Source organism: Syngnathus scovelli, chromosome 9 (assembly GCF_024217435.2).
Source record: "Syngnathus scovelli strain Florida chromosome 9, RoL_Ssco_1.2, whole genome shotgun sequence".
NCBI classification, from domain to species: domain Eukaryota; kingdom Metazoa; phylum Chordata; class Actinopteri; order Syngnathiformes; family Syngnathidae; genus Syngnathus; species Syngnathus scovelli.
In genome coordinates, this window is record NC_090855.1 from 3874034 (window position 1) to 3896191 (window position 22158).

The 22158-nt window shown below is 42.0% G+C and overlaps 1 protein-coding gene across 3 annotated transcripts; it reads left to right on the forward strand.

Moving 5' to 3' along the window:
* Positions 1 to 1558: 1558 nt before the first annotated feature.
* nkd2b (NKD inhibitor of WNT signaling pathway 2b) lies at positions 1559 to 20198 on the forward strand. Of its 3 annotated transcripts, none has more exons than XM_049729835.2 (10): positions 1564 to 1897; positions 1988 to 2014; positions 2092 to 2183; positions 16764 to 16824; positions 17201 to 17313; positions 18095 to 18190; positions 18331 to 18466; positions 18642 to 18699; positions 18789 to 18916; positions 18988 to 20198. In XM_049729835.2, the coding sequence occupies exons 1-10, from the start codon at positions 1873 to 1875 to the stop codon at positions 19569 to 19571; spliced, it is 1320 nt and encodes a 439-aa protein (XP_049585792.1). In that variant the 5' UTR covers positions 1564 to 1872; the 3' UTR covers positions 19572 to 20198. The 3 variants fall into 3 exon arrangements, with proteins under 3 accessions (XP_049585794.1, XP_049585792.1, XP_049585793.1); XM_049729836.2 differs by having other exon boundaries at positions 18792 to 18916; XM_049729837.2 differs by lacking the exon at positions 18095 to 18190 and having other exon boundaries at positions 1559 to 1897.
* The last annotated feature ends 1960 nt before the right edge of the window (positions 20199 to 22158 follow it).

Genomic DNA, 22158 nt, shown 5'->3' on the forward strand with positions numbered 1-22158 from the left:
CGAGGCAGAACGAGTGAAGATAGACATCAATGAGATATGCAAATTTTGACGCGCATATGCGAAGAACTTCCAATGATAGCGTTCAATAACATTCCAGGAAGTAGAATACGACTGCACATTAAGATAAAAAGGTCATGAGGTCATCAGCTAGCTCTGCACACATAGGACCGCCCCCTCATTTGAATATTTTTTCCTTCTGCATTGCATGACCAAAATTGCCCAAATAAAAAAAATAAAGCAATTAAATGAAAGCAAAAATAAAAACAATTGAAAAAATAAATTAAAAATATATAGAATACACATTAATGAAATATATAGAGCAAAATAAAAGTAAAAATAAATACAAAAAGATTTAAAAATATATAATTACAATAAAATTTTTATTTAATTAATATTTTCATGAGCGGTTCAGTTTTATTTTTTTCATCCAGGATAGTAGCCCTCGAGTACCGCAGTTGGACATCTCTGCTCTCAGGGGAAAACAGTTTATTGGCATTTGTAACCTTTTTTTTTTTTTAACTGAGAACCTCCTGCAACCATGTCCAATCATTTGGAATATACTCTGCAGTAGAGTGGTGTGTACGGAATACACATTAATAAGTTCATGCGGCGGGGGAAAAAAAAAAACAACGATGGCCCTTACATAGTCATAACATTAGGACGCGTGTGTTCTGCAGCCAGACTCCGTTTTAACACCCGCCAACAGAAACAAACCATAAAAGTGTGGAGCAGCTTTTGAAGTGCAGAACATTCAAAGTACAGCGAGTTCTTCCAGGTTCTCCTCGACAAACAGCAGTTTATCTTTAGCACATGTGCTGCACGCTCCTTAGACTCTAAAATTGTTTTAGTGCGCCATAATCAATCGTGGGGACGGAGGGGAAAAAAAAATCAGATCTGATCTTAGGCCAGTTTTGTTGTGCAAGTTCTACAGCTTGAATTGACGTTTAATGCTGCAAATGCATATTTGCAAAATGGAACTGAGCTTGGATGTTTTTCTTGATAAGAAACCAGCCGGTAGCCCAGACGGGAGATTGTTGTCAACGCTACCAAATTAGCCAATACTTGCCAGAAATTCCTGCATCTCGTTCAAAGTTGCTGCTCTTGGCTGCCTTTTTGACCCGTTTTCATCTTGACTTTTCATCCATTTTGAAAGAACGTCCAATTCTTGATATTGTCACTGTTGTGCCATATTTTTCCCACTTGATTATGACAACTGGAAAAAAAGCATTTAGTGGACAAGCATTTAATGCTTGTGTTTGTCACTGTACATACATGAACAAAGGAAAAAAATAATCTTATTATTCTAATTAATCTAATTAATTAAATATTTTTCGGACCAAGTGAAACTGGCAGTGTTTGTGAATTACCGGATGAATGGACATTATTCTATTTTCTATCCTAAATTTATTGAAATGTATTAACGCGAATTAATACACTTACAAAACAAGTTTAGTTCTAAATCCAGCTTGTCTGTATGATGCTCAGCAAAATTTACCATCCTTTTATTTTGTAGATGCACGCTTTTGTTTTTAAAGACTTAACCGGATGCACGTTACTGTTATGACGTCACACTTGACAAGCGCCGAGCGCGTCTGGTGGGTTTGTTCCACTTCCCAACCGCTGCACTTCCAGTCGGGCTGAGGTGAAATGAGAGGAGGGACGTCCTGCAAAAACGTCTCCCACCATCACTTTTGACGATTTCGCCGAGTTATTAATTAAAGCGCTCGGTACTTCCTCCATGAATCAAACATTTCATTGTTGGACTTTGGATAAAGTTGGAGTTCGGCCGCAGCACAATGTGACCCACGCTTGCTGAGACACTTCGGATTTACTCGGTATCGTTTTATTGATCCAGTGACGTGTGTTACAAGAATGGGAAAATTACAGTCCAAACACGGTAAGAATTTTTTTTTTTTAATGCATCATTTTAACAAAACGCTTTTAAAACATGGACTAAAAAACGATGTCTGTTTTGCATGATCCAAAGCGTGCAAGCGCAGGGAGAACCCAGAAGGTTAGTCCAATGGACAAGTGCATCAAGATTATTTTGCATTGATGCGATTTTGTTAATGCTGATTTTTTTTCTTTCAGGGGATAGTTTTGTTGTGAATGCTTTCCTCCGGAGAAGCATGGACGAGTCTGAGCGCTATGGAGGGATGGATCACAAGATGAAGAACATGCAGGTAGAGTGGATATTTAACATTTATATAATATGGTAGTTATAATTAAGTAAACATGAATAAAGTAATTAGCAAGACAGGTAAATCACATATGTTCTACAAACATTGTATTTTATGTTTTTGTTTCTATACATCAGTATTACATTTACCACTGTGATGTTTAAAAAAAAAAAAAAATCCAAGAAGAAATAATTTTACTATCAGACATTTGTCTAATCTAAACATGTCACACTAGAGTAAATTGTATTTCTAATTTTTAATCCGTTAAGGCATGAGTCTAGTAGTTTTCCAATAAGTTTTCCAAACTTAGGGTTGTGGTCCAAATTAGGTGACATTTTTTTTGGGAACAATGATTATTTTTAATTGATATTTGTTGTAAATCCTTGTCCTCAATGTTCTTTTATTAGTTTCTCAATGCATTTGTCGACTTTTGGCTCTAAAATTTCAAGTTTGGGAGTTTTTAAAAAAAATGCCAGCTTTGTGTGTGTCTGTGTGTGTGAGTTGATGCTTGTGCATTTGCTGATGTGATGAGTGTGTCAGGCACTTCAAAGTTGTCTGCTCAAAACCGTGTCACCCCCCCCCCCCCCCCCCCTGTAAGAGGAGATGAGCACTTCTTGACTCTTAAAGGAGGAGGCAAAGTGTATTGACGACCATGCGTGAAGACCCGTGCCAAGTGTCTTGTTATTCTTTCAGACCCCCCCCCCACACACACACACACACACTATCACAGTAGTGTGTAACATTTACTCTTGTGGCTGCTGGCATCATGCCCACCCCGCTAATCAGCAGCATCACATGACATCATTTTTTTTTTTTTTGAGCTACCCGCAAATTGTGACTCAGTGAGGGTGGGTGGTTGTAATAGTACAAAAGTCATAGATTAAATCAGGTTATTATCCGCCCACTGGTACAAATTAAAGGGGCGCAGGAGTTCACACTCGCCCTGGAGGGAAATCACCAAAGGTGCTTTCCAAATATCTCTCCATACTTCACAACAACTTTAATAGGTGCAAGTGAGAAGACATGGCTGAGTTTGTCATCATATACGTGTGACCGCATGTACCATAGTGTCGGTGGTAAAGTAAGAATAATCTTTTTTCCGTGCGTTCATTCCCCTACTTTCGACCACATCTGCATATTCAGCCCCTTTTCCATCGTGTCAGCTGTCGCAATTTTCACAAAAAAAAAATGTCCCTCACATGATTGTGTTGTCTATGAAGAACATTGAGTGAAAAAATGGCTCTGCCTGCTCATACGTTATATTCATGTTGGAAATGAGGCTACAGTTGAAGTTTATTGATGTTAAGAAGTCCTCGGGGTGTTTTTAAGTCCCAACGCAGCTCAGTTGAGAATTTATCTAGCGTAGCAAGTTTGGTGGCGCATATTTTCAAATTGAAAGGATCAGACAGTGTCGTGTTTTGGCGATGCGATTCTTAGATTAAACGTCGGTGGCTTTAGTTTTAATTCAGGGCGAATTTAAGCAGCCTGAGGAGAATAAGCGGTAGAAAAAAATTTAATTTAAGAAAAAAAAAATCTATGATTATATTTATTGATTTGCAAAGCTTTGGATTTTTTTTTTAATATAATCAAATGCCATCGCTAATAGTGAAACGTAGAAATAATCACAGAACTTTGGTGACAAAAGTATTGGGACACGGCTAATTTCTTTGAATGTGAGTTTGCTTTTGCATATCGTTCCTCACATTTCACATCTGTTGGGTTCAGCTCCTCTTTCAGCTCCTCAGAAGACCAAAAGAAAAGTCTTGTGAGGCGTATTTGGAATCAAAATGAAATTAAAATCTGTGACATTTGACTTCAGAGGTTCCACTGTGGGGGAAAAATGGACTTGTGGTGTTTTTTATGGATTGAACGCTCGCTGGACTTAAATTGGCCATTTAAGATAGATTTTCACGTGATTATCATGAGTCAACATCACAAGGGCAGTAAACACATCATCCAAAAAGTACAGCCTGCAATTCGGAACATTTTGATGAAGCAACTGAAGAAGAGAAACAAACATCTGGGCCCTCCTCGCTAGGTGGTTTTTGTCTTCTCAGTGGCCTGCTTAATGAGCTGCAGGGACAGATAGCATTACTTGTGACTTCCAAAGAGGAGCAGATTGACCAAACATGCTATTTAGCCCCCCCCCCTTCCTCCTCATTGTCAAACGGGGGAGTAGGATTCCTGAGCTGTCTGGCTGCAACTTCAAAGTGCAGCTCTGAGAGTTATAAAAAGGGCTCTGATATCAGTGGAACCTCCAAACCCCCCAATCCTGACCCTTCTTGGGGAGGGGAGGAGGCCCGGCGGGGGGGGGGTCGAGCGATGATGTTCTGCCGGGAAAAGAAGCGCAAACATGGCCCGTGCCCAACGCGAGTCTGCGTAAAGCTTCTTGATAAAGCTTTAATTTGGACCCCGGCAACGTGCCGAGGCTTTGCTTTCGGAAGAAATAACAGCAGATCAAACTTGTTTCAATATTGATTTTTTTTTTCCCCCCGCAAAAGCGTGACTTCCAGTCGGCGGCTGGCCGCTTGCCTTTGCCGTGCAATCCCACTTTTGGGTGCAGAAGTGGACACCTTGACTTTAAGTCAAAGGTCTTTGCATAATGAAGGCTTTAAAGTTCCCAACCCAGTGTGGAGATGTGAGTTCACGAGAGCCATGTGAGGGTTCACTGTATGTCACACCTCTGGAAAGATCAACAAGGTCCAAGTAAAGTGCTTCAAACAGGCTGGCTGGGATGCCCCGATAATGACAGACTAATTTGGCCTTTCAGCGCCGCCTTTTGTCTCAAGTCTTGCCGCAGAGTTGCTCGTGGGGGAGCCAGTGTCAACACTTTACATTCCATGACAAAGAAGACCTTCAGTAGTCCACTTTAGAAAGATTAATAGGAATACACTTGGAGTAAAAAAAAAGAAGAAAAAAAAAAAAAGGGCTTCACGTTGTAAATACTCGGTGACATTAATGTTCCTGTCAAAAATTAGATTTAAAGCAGGAATAGGTTTTTTTTTGAAACCCGTTTTTATTCTGTATAGCGGAAACTTATTCTGGAATACTGCTGTGTTTTGATTTCTTAGCAAAAATTTTCCAAATAAAAGAATGTTTTTAATATTATTCCCGTCAAAGCTTCGCTGAATCGACAGGCGATTAAGGTCTTAACTTAAATGATTAAAGAAAAAAATATTTTTAACATGAAAGATTCTAACAACAATACACATTTTGTGCAGATGTACTGCTAAAAAAAAAAGTTTCGTATTTTTAAAGGGGCGTGGCTTAAATGGCTTCCCAGCGATGTAATTGGGCGGATGCGCCAAAATTTTCTAAGTTATATTTGATTGATATTTGAGCAGGGTGTAGTTTTAGTGCTTTTACCGTCTAAAAGGCACAATTTTTTCTTTTAAACATATCGGCAATTAAATTTAGATCATTAAAGTTTTTCCATCCGTCTTAAACAGTCAGCACCTAACCTGAGATTGTCATCAGATGACATAGATGTTGTTCCTGCCCATCTGGATGTTAAAAAGAAATCAAATCTTTGTATTTTGTAATCTGCTTTCCACATCATTTGAAGTGCCGAAACAAAAAAAAAGCACCACCCGAGCCGCGAAAATGGCAGAGAGGAGACATAAAGGTGTGCGCTGGTATGTATGTAGCTCTTTTTAAACAGTCTTGAAGGCATTTGGAGGGTCTGTTTTTTTTCCAACCCCCCCCCTAAAATGGCTTCACAAGAAGGCGAGCTGTGAGCCTTCATCTCTGAATGAAAAGCATGTGGCTGGCATCCAGAACAGCGGGGTCTTTCAGCACGGCCCCGGCAGACATCTGTTCCTGGTTTGTACTGAAAAATCCTGGAGCGGGGAAAGGGGCTGCGGTGGGAAGGGGGTGGAAGAGGAAAAGAGGAGGAGTAGGGATTTAAGCGTGTTTTTTTTTTCTTTGGGGAGATATCGAAGGGGTTTTAGAGGTATCGATGGCAGTGGGGGGCAACATCTGCTCACTTCAACACCGGTTCGGTTCAATTAAGTTAGCTGGGAACTAAAATTTTCCCTTTTGTCACAAAGTATTGTGTACTTAAATAAATCACTTTTTTGTGGTGCCACCCGCAGGCAGGGAGGAACGCAACAATTGTTTCCGAGTAGTGTGAAACATGAAGTACAAGTTTGATTTGGTGATTTAGTTTGTTGGATGATCGATTAGCGGGATAAGCTAACGTTAGCGCTGTGATAAGATTTCCCAAAAATGACAGTCGCTTAAATGTCGAGTTTGGTTGAAATGGCCACAGATTTGAAAAGCAGAAATATTTTTTTTGTGTCGTAGGGAAAAAATAAAAAAGCGAGAAAATGCGGTAAATAAAATGTCTTCAAATTAAAACATTTTGGTACCTCACCCAATAAGGGCGCATCCCAATTCCCGTATGCTGACTTTTTCCCAACAGAGGCCACCATTATTATTTCAAGCTGAACTTTCCCGAACCTCTTCGTACAAACGTCTTTTCATCTCACCATCCCTTCCTTCATTTAATCGTCAACCAACAAGCGCATCACTCCACACTTTAGTGTCTGTTTATCTTTTTCGATGCCGATTGCCAAATCCAGAGTTCACCGTCAGTGTAAACATCATCACCATGGCGGCTTCTCCACTCATCACCAGCACGAGATGCTTATTTAGCCGCTCTTTCATGTCGCTGGCGTTCACATAAGCGTCACCGCGACGCCTCTGAGTCAGAGGGCGAGTCTCACCCACTTGGTGTGTTTGATGGAAAGAGGCATTACATGTCCATGAGGGTATTTTGGAATAGTTTCAACACAGCTCCATTGTAACACGTCGGAGGACAGAAACATCTGACGCTTAAAATAGCTCTCAGTAAAAGCAATGACCTCTGACAAGGCCGAACAATCCGAAACATGTTGGTCTGACGTGGATTGAGAAATCATTGTCATGCTGTGTCAGTCCAGTTGGTTGCAACAGGTCATATCACGATGTAATCTTTCACGTTTATTAAATAAATAACAAACGGCAATTCTGACAATGCTCATAACTCAAAACGTCCGTATCTCAAATCATCCTTTCCCATTGAAATGAATGAAAATGCCAATAATACGTTCAAAACTTCTCGTTCAAAAGCCCAACCCCAAAGAGTTGGCTCAATTTGTACAAAACAATCCGGAAAGTTGGGTCAACCTGACCCAAGTAGTGGTTTTGTTTTTTTACACATATTTGGTTATTTTCTACCTCACTGGATTTAGAGTGTATGTAAGTGTCCCATAGATAGTTTGAATACCTTATGTGGCAAACCAAATCCAAACAAATAGAATCGCTACTTGTCAATAAAAGAGCTTTCAAAGCATTCCTCAGAATATGTCGGCGTTGCATGTCCAAATTCTGAGTACTAATACAAAAAAATTTGCTTTGTGACGAGCATGAAAGAATCTCATCAGCGTCAAGTTCTCAGACAGCTCAAAGGGAATATTTTTAGACAAGAGACACGCTTTCATTATTATCAGAGCTGTTATCTTCATGGAATTAAGTTGTCGCCTTCTTTCTCCGCCGGCCGACAGCGGTGCTTTGAAGTCACTTGTGTCTTGTCGCTTCTTTTCATGCCGTTGACGCCGTTTGCCGCTTCCGGACTTTAAAGCTATGCGGAGCTTCACGTTAGACATCATTTGCATGTGACTCACAAAATTAACTGGAAAAATAAGTCTAAATAATAAATCGAATTTATCTTTTAAAATTATTTTACATTTCTAATTTCGTGGACCACTTGTAATACCACCACGGACCACTAGAGGGCCGCTGGTTGACATTCATCCAATCATACCTTTATGGGCTTCGTTTTTAAAAATCTGACTATTTAGACTAGACGTCGTCGACAGCAGCAGGTTACCCGAATTTTCCCAGCATGCTTTGCGTGGCGGCAAGGCAGGGGACAAGATGCCGGCTCCGTCGAGGGTTAACGCCGGTCTGTCTCTCTCCTCTCGTTTGCTGCCAGAGGAAAGAAAATACCTGAAGCTGAAGCCCCGTGCTTAATGCTGACATTTTTGGCAAAAGCATCTGGATCCAAGTCTGTGTTTGATCTTGTTGCGTCTCCCGGCCAAGTAAAACACCGGGAGACTCAAAGGTTATTACATTTTAGTGTGTAAGGTATGTTTCCACATAAACCCCCTGTCCCCCCGCCTCTTCCTTAGAAAGTTGCTTCTCATTTCCAAGTGGACTTTATTTCGCAATCCTTGGATCAGTCAGGGGAATATTTTTTTTTTTTCTTCCCCCCACTAATGAGCGGTGGAGACGTTATTATGGGCATTTCTAATTGCACACACACGACATCTTCAGTGATGTCTGTGAATGCGATGAGCTCACTAAAATCCGCTGCTTGGAACCTTCTCGCATGTTGTCTCTTTAAATATTTGTAAATGGAGGTCTCTTATTTATTTTTAGAAAGACCCCTTTATTGGATCAAAATGTGGTTTTTTTTCTATGAATGGAAACTTGAGATTGTCTCCATAGAGGTCAAACCGCGACCTGACATATATTTCACAATAGATGGGGAGGGGGGGGGGTTAAAACAGCAAAGTACATTGTTCATCGTAAATCTAGGTAGGATCAGACGTTTTCGTCGCTTGTCTAGAACATAAATAGCAGTGCCGCAATTGCAGTATTTAGTATGCAATTACTTTTTGTTTTTTCAGCCTGTCATGTAACTCTTCACATTGTGATGCAATATGCATCCAACTTCTTTACAACCACTTTGTTATTCTTGGAGGAAAAAAAAAACAAACCTCAGACAGTCCCCCCCCTGAATGCTTCGAAACTTCATCCTTGCTCCACATTCCTCAAGCTGACGCCCTGCTAGGTCGGAGGCATGGAGAATGAAACCACACACGACACAAACTCCTCGACTTCCTGTCGACTTAATGAAAAAAAAAAAAGACATATGGAGGCCATACATTGTTTCCTCGATATATTCTCATTCCCTTGATTTTCATATACGCCCCCACCTACATTTAAAACCCTGGAGGACTTATCCTCTTCTCCGCTCCGAGCTTCCCCCCACCTTCCAAACGTACACATGTGTAAGTATCGCTTTTACTCTCCTCATAAAATGCCACAGCCCCATCTGAAAGTGGTTAGCTGTCGAAACACTCGAGCGGCTTCAAAGCTCGCAAATGGCCTACGCAGACATCTCATTGAGGGGGGGGAGGCAGGGGGGGAGACAGCAAACTAGCTGCCCCCCCTGTCATCCAAACCTACTTTACATTAAAAGGAAGCGAGATGTAAAATTGGAATTTACACTCGGAAGAAAGTCGACTACAAAGTTTCTGATGACGAGATGATGAAACAGCGCTGAATGAAGTCTCTGTTTTCATTTCCTCTGAAGGCGGCCTTCTTAAACCCCCCCCCCTCCCTCCCTCTCGCCCCCACCCATTTCTTTCCTGAGGCCCGTCCACTTCAAAAGCTGACCCCAGCCCCTTAGCGCCATGTAACATGTTTACCTAAAGGCTCATTTCAAATAAACAGCAGTTCTCCGTCCCTCACCCAGACGCCATTTGCTTCACGGGAGGCGCTCCACAAACAAAGTGGGAAAACAACACATTACAAAAGGAAAAAAATATCGGAATGTACGTCTTAGATTTGACAGTTTCTGGTTTTGAGGCCGTCTTCGCTGAAAATAATTCATATTAACTATTCAAATCAAAAACAGCTGATTGATGTGAATGAGAAAATGCTAAAAATAAAAACAACAAAACAAAAATGTTTTCCAAGACAGCAAATATGGCAACAAGCTTATTACTAGCACCTACTTCCGCATGTTGATGCGGGCTAGGTTGATCCTATCGAGAATGCCAGTGTATCGGAATATCTTGACCCCCCTCCCCCTCCCACCTGTGTCATGTCTTTGAGGACTCCTCCATCCTGGTACTTCTCCGATTATCTCATCGCTTTCAAGCCCCTCTCTTGCACATCACCACCTCCTCGTGTTTTTTTTTTTATCAATACTCAAAGTGTCTCACTTTGTGCTTTTAAGTGGACTGCCTGCCTCCAGACTTTCTTGCGCTCGGTCTCTCGTTCGTGCGGATTGAGCATCGGAGATAAGATAAGAATACTCCAGCACAACTCACGAGCCAATCCAAAAGCGTAGATTCGGTTCGCAATAATCGAGGCTTTGAAAAAAAGCAGCCCCCCCCCCTCTCGACTCTCCGTGCGCTCTGCTGCAAAAGCTGAGAAGGAGGCGGAGCCGCGCTTGAGCTGCCCTCTGCACCATTGCCTTTTCATCTCCGCTTTTGCCATGGATGAATTACGTTCCTGAATTTCACACTGGGGAAACGTGTTTGGTGCACACACAGCTTTTGCCTGCCAGGTCACCAAAGTGCGGACACGGCCAGCAGAAGCGAGCTAAATCGGCCAAATGTAGACTTTGTACGCCGTCTTGCCAGTTCAAAGACATTTATCCTCATGGGTTCCCCCCCCCCCCCAACTCACCAGTAATTTCCTTGGAGAATAATTCATGAAAAATTTGGGTTGCGTGTCTTTGTTGCATCGGTAATCGACCTACACACCACTCTAATTTTTCGACATGTGTTCGGTGATTCCGAACTATTTTGCCAAGAGAAATCGAGAAATTGACAGGTGTGCCACGTGGAATCATTTATTAATTACCCTTTTTTTTGGTGATCGTCCATTTTTCAAATCAAGACATACCTTCACATCATCTAAACATGACAGCCTCTTCGTCCCTTCCCGTTGACCCCGCTACGACCCCTCGTCTACTTCCAGCCTTGTGAGGAACTTCGCAGCTTGGAATCAAGCCTGTTCTCGTAGGGTCAGGAATTTTTGCGGTATTCCCTAAACTGGCAACTGTGGCAGACAGTCGGGGAAGGGAGTTAGTTACTCAACATATCCAAATAAGACGAGAGACGCAAAACAGGTGCTGGGAACGTCTTTTGTTCGCTGCAACATGTGTTTAGGAGATTTTCCCTAAAACATGCTGGCAAGCTTCGTACCCCAGACATGACATGTTAGATTTTTTTTAGACTCTGGCCACAATGCAAATATATCACATGGACAAAATACTAATTTGTGGCCGAATGTGTGTTAGCTAGAAACAGTTAGCTTGAGGTGAAACTAAACAATGGACAGAAATGGTAAGACTTAAATTAATGATTAAATTTTATTTTGAAAAGCCCGGCGTTGCAAGGAATCAGTTGTATTTCCTGCGCTATCTTCTCAAATCAGATTCTTCTTTATTCCACACTTTTCTTGTCTACTTTTGTTTCTCGAATATAGCGCTAAGCTACAGAACATCCAACCGTATCCCTTTGCCCCAGTGTACCTCCCAAATCGAAGTGTGGAGTGTTCATGCTACATTACTCGCTGATTGGTCACGGCCGCATGATCGCCTCTCATCATCGGCGCTCATTTGGATCCGCACTTCTCTTTGTAACTTACCCGCCGGGAGTGGTGACAAGTGGACTGTAGAGCTGCGGTCTTGACCGTGAAGCCGCTCTTATCCCTCTGGAAGGCATGTTCCGGAAACCCAGCGGGAAGCTTATCCAGCAACCCGCAAGCCGTTAACAGCATGAGTGCCGCAAAAAAAAAAAAAGTCATTGTGGATTACACGGACAAGCATCTCTCAAGTGTGCGCTGTTGCCGCTCTTCTCAATGCAGCTGTCCTTCCCCGACGTGGTTTGTTTACATTTCTCAGTCACCCACAGGAGCTCTGGAAGGCCCCCGGCAAGCCCCCGAAACCACAAAGCCTCACCCCTATGAAGTGCCGACCGGCTTTTTTAAATCCGAGAGTGGAATCCCACGCAGCTTAACAAAACAAGCGGGGGGGGGCGGAAAAAAACTAGTGTCGGTGCTTATCTCGCAGGTGAGAGCAATTCCAAGTGACATCTCCTTTGCTAGACAGACAGACCACCACAAACGGGTGAGAGTGATCGTGTCGAAACGGAGCAGAGGGTGCTTACGAATCACTCCGACATTGAGCATCCCTCGCATGTCGTATTTTTATAGGAAAACGTTTTGTGGCTCACCAACCATTTCGCTGCGGGAAAAACGAGAGCACAATGACCTCCCCAGCAACTTGTGGTTCCTTCTTCTGTGGGCCCGTACGAGTACTAGTAATTTTAGCCTCGAGCGTCCCAGAACTTACTGGGACTTCCACAGTAGCTTCTTTTGTTCTATTTTGTACTTTGTGATACTCATATGACTGCTCAGAATTATTTTGTGTAGTTGATCGAAAAGTTATCATCAGCAATTTTTACACGATTAGGCTTCCGGTGTCTTTTGTTAAAATGAAATCAGAATTTATTTTGAAAATTCATATTGAAAGATGGGCTGGGAATGAAATAAAAATCATTTTATATTGACGGTACTAATATACTTTTGGGTGGGGCATCCAAAAACTGTTCACTACATTACTGGCTAATAAATCCACTTTCTCTTCCAACGACAGTGTCGTACAACAAAAATAATCCGTCATTCAATCACTATAAAACTTTATAACGCAAATAAAATTTAAGCTATCTCGCAGATACAGCAATGCAAGCCAACATGAGATTGTTTTTCATTTCATAGCTTTTCCACTTTTCTTCCTGGGAGACTTTATAAGGATCTGTCTTTACGGCAAATGGAAAAATAAGACATGCCACGCACGTCTACTTGGTAGGTGGAATAGCAAATGAGATCAAAACACGCATAATAAAGAGTATGAGCTTATTTATGCACGTTAAATTTGCAGTCTGGCTGCGTCATGCTGTTAGCATTAGCATTTAGCATCCTAATAAGGTTTCATACATCAGTGCTTTTTGATGAGATTTTTTTGTTTTGAAAATTCTTTTCCAAGCTGTCTCAGAGCTTTGGAATGTGCATCAAATGCTTACTTTTTTTTTTTCTTTACTGTGAGTGACAGACAAGTTGATTAAAGTGCTGTTTTCGACTAAAGCCTTCAAAAGGAGACAAGAGCGTCTCCGCATGACTTTTTATAAGAGGTGGAGTCCCTTCGGGCCCTGGTGGGATTGGCGTCCTCTTCAGCTCAGCCGCAACCTGGCACTTTGAGGTCTTCTGTGTTGTTTAAAGGCCCCCGTGGAATGTGGAACAAATCTGTTCAGCTTTATCGGCCTGGATGCGCTCCCCATTGGCTGGACTTGAGAGCCAGGGGCCTGCGCGGGAGCTTACAGAATTTCACATGGAGGCCACAAACAGAGGCACATCCTGTTTGAGGCCAAACGCCTGTTGTGTTCCTTGCTTGGCGCCTCCTCCTTCTTCAACGAGGTGTGTGTCAATGTGATTTCCGAGTCCTCCGTTACATCACGTTGCTATCAACATTAATGAAGCAGATACGCGGTGGCTAGCTAATCTTATGCCGTCCAGCAGGTCAAATCAAAGTGAGAGGGGAGGGGAGGGGGGGAGCAGGTGACTTTTAGTGCTTTAGGTGCGCTTATGTCAATGGCGAAGCATTCTCATCAAAAGCTCCCCTCGCAGCTGTTGTTATACAAGGCCCGAAGAGGCTTCACCCCCTTGTGATTCATGTCCTGCCAAGAGAGAAGTTCTGCCTCCTGTTTGACCTCAACCAGAATCCCGCTGGCCTGTAAAAGAGTCCGACGATCTCAGCCACATGGAGCCTGTCCAGATGACAGCGCGGGTGTTCTGTTCTCATCTCGACGCCATTTCGGGAAAGTCAAGCCAAAATTCCACGTTGAATTCCATAACTGACCTAACTCGCCATGTCGTTTTAAGATAGAAACGGATTGACAATCGATACGTGCTGAAACGACTCACCACCATAATTAGGTCGAGGCCATCCATTCATTGTTCTTTTACCGTCTCGCCAACCCGAACATCATCTTCGCTATTTCTTCAGTTTAAACACATCTGGTTTTGAGTCAAGGCCAACTTGGTTTCTCCTGGAATGGAGGTCTTGTTCTGCCGCCTTCTCCGGTTTCATCGTGCGGTGACGAATGTTTACAAAACGGGGTTCCTTTTCTTTACGCTGACACCAGCGGAGCTGTGTTTCCGTTAGCAATTAGCTTCCATCCGATCACACACGATTAATAGTCCGCCCGAGGGCTTCGAAAGGATTTCCCTTCCGTAAGGTGTCAGGTGACTTTTGAGTATGTGTCACCTTAGACACTTTTGAGGAAATAACTGAGATCTTGTTTGGACAAGGGAAGAAGAGCTGCACTGTACAAGTTATGCGGACACTAATTACACAATTTCAAAAAGCCGCATTGACTGGAAAATATGAGGAAGCCTCTTGATGATATCCAGTTTTTTTTTTTTTTTTTTTCCCAGCATACATTATATTTGGACTTCTGCTGTAATTTCTACCCTGAAGCCAGAAGAACTCTTTTTCTGCTAGCCTGTTTTTATTTTGAAGATCTTCAAAACACGATACGTGTTTTGAGTGCGGGTGTGGAAGAACAAAGGTGTGTACTGTTTTCCAGTGGGAGGATGGGGGGGGTGCCTGATGTCACCTGGTAGGGAGAAATAAAAGCCCCCCCCCCCCCCCCCCCCCCCCCCCTCGGTTACCTTAACCCACATTAAAGTCTGCCAGTCCAACTTGAAGCTGCTTGGCAAGCGTGAACAAACATCACACGCTTTTCAGGCGCTCGTGTTTTACAAGTTCGTCCCGTCACTGCATCGACTTGTCATCTCCGATCGGAGATAAGCCTCACCTAGCGTGATCTGATAGCGAAAGAATGGCAGAGGCGAGATGCCAGACGCTTAATTGCACATGTGGCTGGCAGATTTGGAGGCCGACACCGTGGGCGATTTCGAGGCCTTGCGTTTCGATGTTAAACTGCAGACGGCGGTCAGACGCGCTCGGCTCTCTCATTAGTTTCGCTCGGCGGATGTAACGTTGGTCTGTTACGGCTTCTCGAATCTCCATTTTAATTGGAGGACGTTTTTTATTTGTTTCATGACAATCCCCCTCTCGAGCGTGCTTTGCTGCGTCTGACGACCTTTTCATGTTTGAGCTCTCTCTCTCTCTCTCTCTCTCTCTCTCCACGCCAAACTACAAAAATAACTCCAAATGCTACAATATAAATGTCACTTTGTAAAGAAATATGGCACTCATGCGTACCAACCGCTGCTCTTTTCAAATCCCCTTTGTCAGCATGTATGCGGTTTCATAATTGTTTATAATTAAGCCAGTCAATCTGCTGGACATTCAAACGGGACATTAAATGTACAGGAACTGGCTTTTTATACCTATTTTGAAACATTTCCATTTTATAAAAAGGATGATTTTTGTGTCAAATGGCCCTTAAGGCACTCGGGAGGGCAACAAAACCACAAAATACGTTTGTCGAACCTCCTCCAGTTCTTAGCCAGAGGTCCCAGTTAGCAGGAGATAGTCCCTATCTATCTCCTGTTAGGCTAAGCACATCCTCTTCTGGTATCTGGTCCTCTCCCATCTTTGTTCCTCTTATCATCCCTTTCCTCCTTTGTGCCTTCGCTGTTTTTATTCCCTTACTTCCTGCCCCCCCTTAATTCTTCACTCCCAATCTTGAGCTGATTTCTCCCCAAAAGTCTCATGTGGCCAATTTGCAGCGGGTGTTCAAACCTTGACCCCGTGTTGCGATTGCTTCCCCCCCCCCCCCCCCCCCCCCTTCATATTGGCAATGAAGGTCAGGGCTAGATTAGAGGCTGGAGCACTCGTCCTGTGAAGTGGAGAGTAATCACGGTTTCTGAGATTGTTAAATAGAACCACAGGCCCTGCTGTTGTCATTACGCTGGAGAAAGAGAGGAAGGGGAGAGGAGGGGGGTGGGGGGGGGTCCTTCACCTAAACGCATGCAGATGTTGAAACTCACACGCAGTACATGCAGTTCTTTTGTTTTTCTCGCATCTATCTGGTTTTTATTTGCCTCCTTGCAGTGGGCCTCCTTGAGATTTGATTTCAAAGCGCGGGGCAGCGAACATGACGTAAATAAGATGAATCATTTGTTGTTTGATTTCTTACGGCTTTAAGGCTTGCGCTGTATTTAATTGTCATTGTTTCCACAATCTCGATGTAATTGACGTGTGTGTATGCGCTTGTGCGCATTAACACATGTGGTGTGGGTCTGTTTTATGTAGAATGTGGATTATTCCCATATGACAGCATTCACTCCTTCCACCATTTTACCTTAGGCAGAATAATAGAATAACGAAATTATTCCCAGTTCAAAATAAACACACTTATTTAAAAAATTGTTAAACTCTTAGCCTCTTTCATCAAGAAATTCTCGCCTTGCATTTTTTCTAAGAATCAAAGTTGGCCGAGTGAGCGCTCAGAAGATGAATTGCAGCTTCACCTTTTTTTTTTTTTTTTTTTTTGATGGATGCAAGAGCCCGTTTGAAGGCTTGGGGGGGAAATCTTAAATCCTTGCCTGCGCTTACTTGTATCCCAGACATTGAAACACAATCAGCGTGGTGCATGTTTCAAAGTGTTTGGCCGCAGTGTAGCACCGACCGTGTAGGCCGTCTTTCTTTTTTTTTTTTGCACACATCTGACGAGGAAATGTTTTTGCCTGAAATGTTTATTTTTGCTCTGTCTGAGGTCTGAACTGTATATTCACTCCACATCTCTGATCTTCCTCTTTTCCTCCCAGGAGTTTTCAAATGGGCATCTGAAAGCAGGTCACCTCGCAGATCAACACTGCCCCCTTGAGGGTAAGTTGGGAAGGACGCGCTCATATAATTGAATGGAAAAGAAACAAACAAAAATAATTAATTAATTAATAAATAAATATTTTTATTATGATTAAATAAATACAGTAAATAAATAAATAAATAAATAAATAAATAAATAAATAAATAAATATAAGACTCAGCTCCAGGATTGATAAACAAACAAAAATAATGAATAAATTAATTAATACAAAAATAAATAAATATATTTTTTTTATAAATGAAGAAATAAATACAATACAGAAAAAAAAAAAAAAAATAAATAAATAAATAAATAACAGACTCAACTGCAGGATTGATGTCATGTCAACTTGTACTTTCATCCATAAATCAACTTTAATTGTGTTTCTCATGACAGTGGCTCTCCCTCCTGAGAAGGTGGATGGCTGCGAAAACTACCTTCAGTACCTTCACGCGGAGGACGGGGAGCGAGAAATAAAAGCCAACGGGAAGAAACGCATCAGTCTGGATGTAAGTCTAAACTGGTGATAGGAATTCAAAGAGTCATCGTTGCAAGAAAAGCAGTAGGAAGGCAAAAGTTGTTCGAATCAAACCAACGCGGTCTTACGCTGCAGCTGCATTTGAGCACCGCTTCCGTTTTTCCTCCAGTTGAAACTATTTACAGGGAAGAAAGGAATGTATTGTGGGTTCCTGGACATCTGTATGTACAGTAAACCGCTCCAGAACAAATTACAACTTGGGATCGGCTTCCATGTTTCAAATGCTTTTGTGATCAGTCCTGACCGCATTGTGCTTAAGAGACATTATATAGCCATAAAGGGCGGCTTCTCCTTAGGGCCCCATCGCTCATAAATGCATGCTGCTTTTTCACACAGCGGGCCTTTAGAAAACCAGATGTTTGCCTCTTGGAGTTTTCAAGCTTCTATTATTTTTCTATTAGTGAATCAAAGCTACTATCAAAAATTGGTAGCTGAAGAATATTATATTTTTTCCACCTATCAATTTTCTATAACAGTATGTATCAAAAGTCGGACTACTCAAAGATTAAATACTCGTATTGGTTTTTGTCTAAAAAAAAAGTGGAATCGGATATCCCTTGGGTGAACCATACTGAGGGCAGTGGCTTTTCCCCTTTAGTCGTATAGGTTTTGCTGCCCTCTTGTGGCAGGTATGATGTAATACAGTTTCCCAAACGCATCTGCAAATGAGTAGAGATGAATACAACGAGGACAGGCATCGTCTATTCTCTTTATTAAAAATAAGTCATTATGATAATCGGATGTATCTCCAGGACTTGGAGTGTGATGTTTCCGTGGAGGATGACAACCGCCAGGAGTGGATATTCACACTTTACGACTTTGACAACAGTGGCAAAGTGACAAAGGAGGTGTGTGTGTTTTCATGTCAGGGTAGGCGAGTTTAAATCTGCCACGTCTTAAGAAAACTTGTGTTTAGTTATTTTATTTATCACTGTAACCCATTTTGGATCATCAGCTAAAACGTGTTTTTTTTTTCCTGTTCTCGCAGGATATGTCCAGCTTGATGCACACCATCTACGATGTGGTGGACGCCTCGGTTAATCACTCCTGCCATAATAAAAGCAAGACGCTCCGGGTCAAGCTGACTGTCACGCCGGAGCCTAAATGCCACAAAAAAGAAACAGGTAGAACAAATAGCGTCTTGGCGAAGCATAAAATAAAATGTTTTTATTATTTAAAAATTGGAAAAAAAATTCGAAAATTATATATATAATTATTAAAAAATATACATATAATTAATAATACATTATTCAATTGATCATTAATTGTCAATTAATTAATCATGAATTCTTTTCTTAGATCGCAATCACCAAGAGGAGAGTCGTCCATCTGTCAAGCGCATGTCTGCCTACATCAGGTCAGTCAGATGATAATTCCACACATCACATAAAAAATCATATTTCACTTTTTGGTTTACACTTCCTGTGCTTCCATTTTGATTTAAAGCAGCAGAGGGCAAAGCAACGAGGCCCCGCCCACTGAAGGCCAGCATTACTGTGTGGACGAGAACACAGAGAGGAGGAATCACTACCTGGATTTAGCTGGTATAGAAAACTACACCTCCAGATTCGAAGGTAGTTTGCGTCACAAGCACACTTTGATTCCAATACGATCTTGCCCTCTCAAGCCGGGACGTGTTTTTCAGGAACGACGATCCCTCCCCAGGAGAATCAAGGCCGAAGCTCCCAGAGCCAGAGCCGCTCTCGTTCCCACGAGCCGGAAGCGCAACTCCTCCATCAACGGCGTTCGCAGGTCATCGGCGACACTTACAACCCGGCCGAGTTTCGGGGGAAAGGCACACAGTTTGTGAAATCCCCCAAGGGAGCTAACAAAGGAGGGAATAGCGCCGGCGGTGGCGGGAAATCCAACAAATGCCACGGCCACCATCCTCCTTTGCAAAACATGTCGCACGGTGGCGGGGGTCAGGATGTATACCACTTACCACACCAGGTCCAAGCGTCCGGCCACCATCAGCACCCTCTACAGTACAGTCACAGCAAACGCGTCCGAGCTAAAGCCCGAGAAGCGCTTTCCCCTACCAAAACGCCGCTTTCCCCGCAGCCTCACCCCCAGGTTGCACCCTCCGTGCTGCCAGGCTTGGAGAGAGAGCAAATGTCCGGCCCCCAGGGGAGCCCGGGCTTTGTGGTTCCTGTGGTTCAGCGCCACGAGCACCACCATCATCATGAACATCACCACCACCACCACTATCATCATTACCACCAGACATGACCGCTTATGCGTGCATGTCTAGCGTACAGGACCAAGCACCACTCCCAGTCGAGGATCTTCGTACTCGCCTCATGTAAGCTCTACAGATTATATCCTGACATGTATGGAGGAGTTTCTATTGTGATGGCCAGATGTTGCGGACCTGAAGAATTTCAGCTTAGATTTTCCTTTTTTTTTTTTTTAAATCATCTTATCTGGGACTGCTGAAGCTTTTTAGTAAGAAGAGCACACACACATACCAGAAAGTCAAAAAGCAGGGGAACTTTGTCCCCTCCTGATGCTGTTCGCCATCCCTGGAAGAAAAATGACGTTCTTAGGAGACCTCTCAAAAAAAAAAAAATGGATCTCAGGTGTAAAGGTGCTGCTTTTCTACAGAGGCCTCTTTGTCCGTGGACTGAGGGGGATTTGGAGTTAAAATATGGGTTTCTAAAATCACCACTGCCAGTTTTTATGCAAAAAATATCTTGCTATATGTACTGTATAAAATATATATAAATATATATAAATATAAACACATTTTACTGTATAATTATGATACTGTATATGCATATGTCATCATGGTTATAATTATGCATATCTGTATGTTGTCTTTTATATAATATAATAAACATTATAAAATTCATGTTATTTATTTGTCCGTTTGGATGTTTAGTTTATTAATTTATTTTTATTGCCCAAAAAATTTCATCTTTTACTTTTTAAGGTATGGCGTCGAGCAGATTAACCGGATCCACCTGCAATTTTTTTTGCAAAAGTTTCAAGATTTTAGCGATGCTCTTTATCTAGAACCGGAAATTCTGATTTTTCGCAGTGACGTAAACTGTGGTAACTTGACGTCTCAAAATGTCACACTAGCGTGTTTATCGACACTTTCGCGAGTGTTACTTTTTTTCATTCGTTTCATTTAGACTTTTTAGTCCAAAGCAAAGGTAAGGAGATTTTATTTTATATATTTATATTTTTTTAACATATGCCATTGTTTTCAAATTATTTTGCAGTGTCCAAGCTACAAACTGGGACTTCAGTTTGATAGCCGCTAAGAGGAGTTTGTGTCATTGTAATTAGTTTGTTAAAATTACAAAACAGTGTGTTAGTGTTATTTATTTGAAGGACAGAAACGCCATTAAGAAGCAAAAACAACTTGAAATATAGCAGAACGTATAATGGAACGAGGCTGTTTCTAATATTGCTGCTGGTCGACTTTTTGTAGTAATAGCAGCAAACCGCTAGATGGCAGCAAATGCTCTATATTGTCGCTTATGACCCAAATTCACAGTTCTAGCTTTTTTTATTTTGATTTTGTTTTAATATAAGGCGGAGCAGCGAATATAATCATTTTACTCCAATTACATGGACAAGAATGTAAAAGTATACCTTATGTGTATTTTATTCTGAAATTGTCCATAAGTATTTTATTTGAATATTCCACTCACCTTTTGGTCAAAAGTATGCAAACACCATTAAGGGAAAAAAAAATACTGCTAAAGTTGATTAATTTGTCTAAGATAATTTAGAGTGTTAAAGTGATAATCATGTATTCCTCCTAATATAATATACATTAATTTTTTTATTATTTTTAATTTTGAACTTTTTTTAAATGCAATTTAGTGCCTAGTTGGGCATTGTATCAACATATCTTTTGTTAATTACCGACAGCTCAGGAGAGAGAGAGAGAAAGAGAGAGACGGGAAAAAAAAATCAGCATTCTCTGCTCCAGTGGTGAGGGATTTAGAGAAGGACTGAATCCGAGCCCCGACTGGGACAAACAATGGCAGCTATGAAAGGCGAGGGGAGGGTCCATCTAATGCAAATATCCACTTTGTGCACCCCCAGAGGACCTGCTGCTCTCAACTCTGACATCCACCACCAAGCAACAAGTGCACGCTGCAGTTTAGTCTTAGTTTTGTCATCTTTTGTTTTTTCCACACAGCTTTTTCACCTTTGTTGCTGAAGAAGTTCCGACAAGATTTATAAAGTTGCAACGAGTGGGAATGTCTAGTTTCTTTTTGGAGACAGCATCACTGAAATACACCTGCTGTAAGAAGAAGAGCAGAGGTAAGAATATATCTTAAAACTGACTCACTATATATATATATAAATGGAATTTTTTAAGTCTTTTTTTTTTTTTAAGTGTCAGCGATGCAACATTCGGAGCATTCCGCTTGCATGCCGCCCAACTTTTTTTTTTGCCCTCTCTTTATGTGCAGCTTATTTAGCGCAGCTTAGCTTGTCTCAGGGAAACGTGATTATCCTCTGAGCATTCAAGACATGCATGAGAAAGGCTTTGCAACATAATAGATCAGTGGGAGCCTGTCTGCTTGTATGGGACTGGGACAAATGGATGGGGAATCTCCCTTGAATGTTGATGCTACTGCTGCTGGGTGTCCATGTGGAGGAACAATATCTGGAAATATTACCAACCTAATAATGGCATATTGTGCTTCTTTTGTTTGCATGCTATTCTCAAAGTATGAGGCTCATCCCATGCACAAAACCAGTCTTGGTGTATTGCTACTGTAAAATCCCAGCACAGCCCCCCCCCAACTGCATCCACGCTGCTCGCCCTCCCCAACTGAAACTTCAAAGT

Bases quoted from the DNA above. Each gene is read 5' to 3' on its own strand.
- nkd2b (XM_049729835.2), top strand. From the start codon at position 1,873: ATGGGAAAATTACAGTCCAAACACG. The intron at 2,184-16,763 runs GTAGAGTGGATA...TTTTCCTCCCAG, and splicing joins ACAAGATGAAGAACATGCAG to GAGTTTTCAAATGGGCATCT. The intron at 18,917-18,987 runs GTAGTTTGCGTC...CGTGTTTTTCAG, and splicing joins CTACACCTCCAGATTCGAAG to GAACGACGATCCCTCCCCAG.